The 6,000-nt window shown below is 37.2% G+C and overlaps 1 protein-coding gene across 1 annotated transcript in view; it reads right to left on the bottom strand.

Moving 5' to 3' along the window:
* Window positions 1–1,698: 1,698 nt before the first annotated feature.
* The window catches only part of CUL4B (cullin 4B), a 31,641-nt gene continuing 27,339 nt past the window's right edge, over window positions 1,699–6,000 (bottom strand). The window contains exon 21 of the mRNA XM_074962536.1: window positions 1,699–5,391. Coding sequence (XP_074818637.1) covers window positions 5,296–5,391 — 96 coding nt within the window. The 3' untranslated portion in view covers window positions 1,699–5,295. The remainder of the gene's footprint in view (window positions 5,392–6,000) is intronic.

Raw genomic sequence — 6,000 nt, 5'->3', positions numbered from 1 at the left:
CCCTTCCTCCCTCCTATGCTGTATACCTTAAATCCTTATCCTGCAGGTGTGGTAGCAAGGTACCTCCAACAGGAATTCCAGACTTGCTGTTCATAAGTGGGCAACTTTAAAAAAAGGACAGGAGGAATACCACTCCCTCTGCCTAGGAATGATCAGCATCTGCCTCCCTTCTCTGCCCATTATCCTCACACTTCCTGTGCATTGATTCTTATTCCTCTCCCCCAGTGCTACTCTAGAACTCTAAGTATTGCCAGACTGGAAGACATCTTTGTATAGTAGAGTTCTAAGTACCTAGCCCAGCAAACGTATTTTGATTAATTACCTAGGTACAACGTTCACTAGCTTAGTGGTGTTTTCTGCCTAGAAATAAAAACTGATATACTGGCATACCTTGCCCTGCAGATGGTTTTTACACACACACGCACACACACACCCCTGATCTTATTGCAAATGGCCTTATACAATAAAACCATATTTTAGGAGGCATTATCAGCAACCTCATTTGTTACATATCTTCTATTTTTCCAGAAATAAGAGATTAAGAGACCAATTAGCCTTCATCTCCCTGCCCTCCTCCATTCACTTCTCTTTAGGGAATTATTTAAGCTAAAACAAATGTTAGATGCACAGGCAGAAGAAGATACAGATTATATCCATATAGAGAATGCACAGTGTAACGAGCATTAATTTCTTAGACAGGGTCTCAGCAGTATCATTCAAGCTCATTGTTCCCTGTAGTACATCCTAGTCTTCAGCAGAGGGCATTGCATGGAGAATGAATGACTTGCTTTGCTTCGGGCCACCAAACTCTTCAAGCCTGCCATTATGTGTTGTAAAAGCATTGTAAAAGCAACTGATCTGGCAAAGGCTTAGTCATGAGAGCAGTCCCACTGACATCAGTGGGTCTTGCTTTGTGAGAGGAAAGCCTCTCTGTCAGTGAATACTGCATGGACAAGTCCTATGCTTGTAACAAGTTTTCCCAAAAGGCACCAAGTGTCAGATGGCACAACCCACCAAAAAGGTGGCCCAGCATTGTACAGATGCGTTTTTTCAGAAGTGTTCTTCGTATTTCAGATTAGTATATAAAATGATTCTGAGCAAGCTCTGACTTGACAGCAGCACCAGCAGCGATGAGAAACACTGATTTAGGGCTAACTGCACTCAGTCCTGCTTTCTCAAGGGAGTAACTGGCCTGGGAACTTTGTATTTGGGTTCTGTACTACGGAAACAGGCAGCAAGCCCTATTTAGTACTTTAGTGCAGTTTTTAGTACTCCCGTGCATTCTGGGCCTGGTTCAAAGCTCAGTGAAGTCATTGAATTTAATGGGGCTTGGATCAGGCCCTTTGGCTGGTAAAGATGGTTTAAAAATTCTCTCTTAGAAAACAGTGTGTCAGATCTTAAAAATATAAAAATAAAAACAAAACAAGGTGAATTGAAGAATGGAACCCACTTGGAAAACCCAAGTAAGCGTGATACCTCAACAAAAGGTAACTTCATCAGATGAAACCAGGAAGAAAGCAAAAATCTTGTTATCAAAATACATCCCAAAGATATTAAGGAGAATGCCAAAGACACTTTAGCACACCAATATATACAAGTCTGATTAAAAAGACACTACACACACTCACACAAATAAGAGTTTATCAACACAAAACTGTTTAATATTTATTAAATGACACAAAATACCTAGATAACAGACTCACTCTTTGAAAGGACACGTATTTACATTATTTACCAACTTAACAAAGACTCTCTGTACCCATTTTAGACTTGTTATGAAACATTAAAAAGGTTTTGCTTTTTGCATTAAAGGACGCAATGGTGACACATGCCCCATTTGCAAATCTGCATAACTATAACATTTGATGCAGTTAAACAAGCACAATTTTATATTCTAGTAGCCGAGTGAAGAGGCTTCTTAAAAGTAACAGGGTTAGTTTTTTTCACTCCAGAGATACTTCTGAAGAATTGTTATAGAAAAAGTATATTACATTTTTTGAATGCTGCTGTACTCTTACAACTTTACTGTAACTTTTCAAAGAAAATACTCTTCCTATTATATGAAATCACTAAAAAACAGTGGTATTTGAACATTTTTTTAGATGCACAAATAAAACATTGTTTAAAAGTAAGCATTAGGGCAAATGATATGTTTAGGGAAACGAAAAATACTGTGACTGAAAGATGAGCATTAGAAAGATCAAAATATAAACCACGGCTAAAGCAACTTAACAAATTTGTTATGTCTCATTAACTCTATTTACTTTGGCACCTTTGTGTGAACTATAGAACAAAACAATGTTTACAACACTTTCGCAATTACAGCATTTAAACAAAATGGTCACTTTTTTTAAACCAGCCAAGACCAAAAAATAGTCCATTTATGGGTATAAAGATTAAAAAACCTAAAATATATACTTCTAAGAATAAACTGCAATTTCTTATGAACAAGTCCGCTATAAACTGCATGCAAGAGTCAGGATTAAAAATATGTGGCTGAACAGACAAGCTGTTTTATAGCCAAATGAGTTGTGGTCCAAGCCCACTAAAACAAAATTAATATATGGCTCAGGAGGCAGGCACGTGATCCCAGCAAGAAGTATGGCTGGATGCTAATCTTGGCTGCAGCTTTGTCACTAACCAGAAACCACTAGCAGAAGAAATGAACAATTTGTTGGGGATAGGCCAGTGGGGTAAATAAAGGGATATGAGGGCATGCTTTTCCCTGCTTTTCTTCAGTTCCTGGTCAAGCCAGTGTTCTTATAGGCCCTTCATTGGGTTACTTTAATAGCTGGACTGCCAGTGAAAAGGTTAACTCCGTTTCTGTGTCAAATCTTGAAGTAGGATGACAATTCAGGACATGAGTTTTCTACACAATAGTCTCTGCATTTACTGGTTGAAATAAATGGGATAAAAAAAACAAAACAAAAACAAAACCTTCTGGTTGGTTATAGTTGAAATTCAACACCCATCTAATTAGAGATTCTAATAGAGTCTCATTTTTAAATATGTGGCGTTGGTTGTATTTAAACTGTTGCAACAGATTGGAGCATGGGCAGTCAAATGTTTTAGTTTCCATCCTTCCCCTAAAAGTGAATATTTTGAAGCTTTTCCTCCATAAACAGTATCTTTTTTTAAATAAATCTTGTATTTGAGAAAACAGAACCACCCTATACATGGAGAAGAGACACATAATGCAACTGATACAGAAAGAAGTTTAAAAATAATGAAGATAGAAAGCCATGATCTCAATTTCATTGTTGTCTTCTCCCTGGTGGCTCTTTGTTTCTGAGCTAATAGTTATAGGCTTGCCTGATTCTCTACAGAAGCAGCGTCCACAAAGAAACACCCCCACTGGAAATATTACGCCTCTCAAAGGTAGTGACCCTGAATGTCTGCCACTGGATTAGACTGATAACTACTATGCAAAAAACGGATAGGTTTCTTACTGCGGCTCATGTGGAGACCTGTGCAAATTTTATAGGAAGTCAGCATTGAGGGAAGGATATGAAATGAGGAGTGCTCTTTACTTGGGGGGAACACAGCTTCTTTGTTTTGTGAAGTGAGCACTTCATGTAAAGGAGCTTGAGGGAAAAAAATGGAGGCAATTCACACCATACAGTTGTTTAAGAAAAGCAACATTCAGGAAGGGGAAGTTCTAGATATAATGTACGCACACACAACACACACACACACAAATATACAGGGTTTATGTATTCCACAGGGCCATAAGGTGATGAAATAATCGATCATCAACAATATATGAGTGCTAGTCATCAGGCGGGTTAAGTAAAGACTATTATTATTTTTAACTAAAGTAACATTTTCTTGCCTCTGAGGGTTCTCTGGCATTTCTCAGGGCTGTAGATGCCTGAAAGTGAATCAGATTCTTCATCTTGCTATGCTGCATGGCTGAAACTGAGTCAGATGATTGACCAGTTGAGGAGGGGTCGGGGAGCTGTCACATGTCTAGGAAAACTGGAAAAATTAACTCTTCTGCTGCCACTTTATATTCCTGGCATATTCTGCTAGAGCAAAAAAAGTTTCCGGTTGCAAAAACTTCAAGCAATAACCTCACTGTTTGGGGAACCTCTGTATTCAAGCTATTTTTTCCTCCCAGGTTTCACGAAGATCCAAATAATGCTCTTATCAACTAGGAACACAAGATCTAGATGCCTTGAAGCAATATTTAAGTATCTTTCTGTATGAGAGGTAGGCTTAGGTTTCTAGGAGGCAAAGCCTGCTACTGTCTAGGACTGAGTTCTTAAAGCTTTAGGTTGGCTTGAGTTAACTCCTAAAAGCAATCCAACGCAGGACATATCTGTAAGATTCTCACCCCATCTAAACCTACGGTGAAGTTCAAGCCATTTGATCGTTTCAAAGAAAAATAGTATTAAAATCCATTTGTAATTTTTGTTCATGTAGCTTTGTGGTGTGTGCGTGCAAGAACTGTGTTGCTTTTTGCCTCATTTTATAATACATTCTCTTTTGCTGAGTATTATTGTAAGAGTTGGACTCTCCTGCCCAAGACTAGTAAAAATTGTTTCTGTTGTTTTATGTTAAGAATAGGGTAAATACTTTACATTTTGGGGTAAGCCATATAAATACAAATCTAAGCTTGTTTAATTAAAGTTTTACTGTGGCGCAGTTATTTAAGGAATGGTACATATTCTGTAACCTTACAAATCATTTTATATTGGTACCATTTCTTTTACATTTCCTCCTAATTGCAACAGAGAATGTTTTCTACATCAATAAGTATAACTTGACTTGGTAATTATTCCCCCCCAGCCCCCCAAAGGGTGAAATCCAAATATGAGTGAATCAAATCATTGGTCATTTTGTTACTTGATAAATACATCCAATATTCTGTACAGTAAATAAAAGTTTGCATGCAGTTTAAGCATTTTAAAGGCTATTTTCTGTATGTTAATTATTCTTCTGCTTCATAGTTTAAAGGTGTAAAAGAACATTTGTCATATACCAAGGGACTCCTCTTCAGACTCTGAGACAAATGGAATCACGAAGACCAGGTACTTTCTTACAGTTTTCTGCACATCATACTTAATAACATGCAAAGAGTTCAACAGCATTCTTCTTAAAATGTAAATAGTACTCTTTAAATGGGCATGTTAACCACTGAAAAAAGTCCACTCTACTATACTTTTCCATTACACTGCTTTCATTCATTCATCGGTAGTATAAAAAGTCAAATAATGGGATCAACAGGCTAGTTTATCCACCGGCAATTTAGTATGACACCAAATGTGCAGAAAAACAAAGGCCAACATATGTTTATGCAATATAGTTGTACTGGTTTGGGTTCTCTTTGTCTCTTTCCATGTAGTCCCTGTCAATTAAGGATTCTATTCTCTTCTTAAGGTCAGCAGGCTGTAAAATAATGCAGATCATCAGTACTACTTTTTTTTTTTTTTTTTTTTTTGCAGCCATCTCTACGAAGTTTCTGATCACTCAGTTCCTCCTACTTTAACAATATTACATGAATACACTTTTCAAACTACCATCTGAATAGCTAAATATCCTATGGATCAATTACGGAAATGCCAGAGAAAATCATTTAAGTACAAGAGCATGACAGACCTAAAATGTCTTTCACAGAAACAGAAAGCAAAAAGTGTGTGATTGTCAATTTTGGGGTCTGTCAAACATGAATGCCCCATTAAAACTGGAATTCAGGCAGACATACTGCCCATAATGTAACACTTGTATATTTTCTAGATCAGGTCACAAAGGGTATTTTGTAACACAATTATACATATAAAAATGCTTATCTCCTGTTTGTGTGAGGCTTTCATCCAGTAACAGATGTACTTTGTACATTTGAAAGCATATAAGTTAGTGACCTAGATTGTTGTTGTGCTCCCCATGAACAAGGGAGAAAGCATTTATGTCAGCTATTATACCTATGCATGCCTGGCTGCCAATTTTATGCAATACAAATGCTTACTTATCTGCAGAGAAAATTCAAAAATTGGTGTT

Source organism: Natator depressus, chromosome 9 (assembly GCF_965152275.1).
Source record: "Natator depressus isolate rNatDep1 chromosome 9, rNatDep2.hap1, whole genome shotgun sequence".
Taxonomy (NCBI): domain Eukaryota; kingdom Metazoa; phylum Chordata; order Testudines; family Cheloniidae; genus Natator; species Natator depressus.
This window is presented reverse-complemented; position numbering and strand designations above follow the sequence as displayed.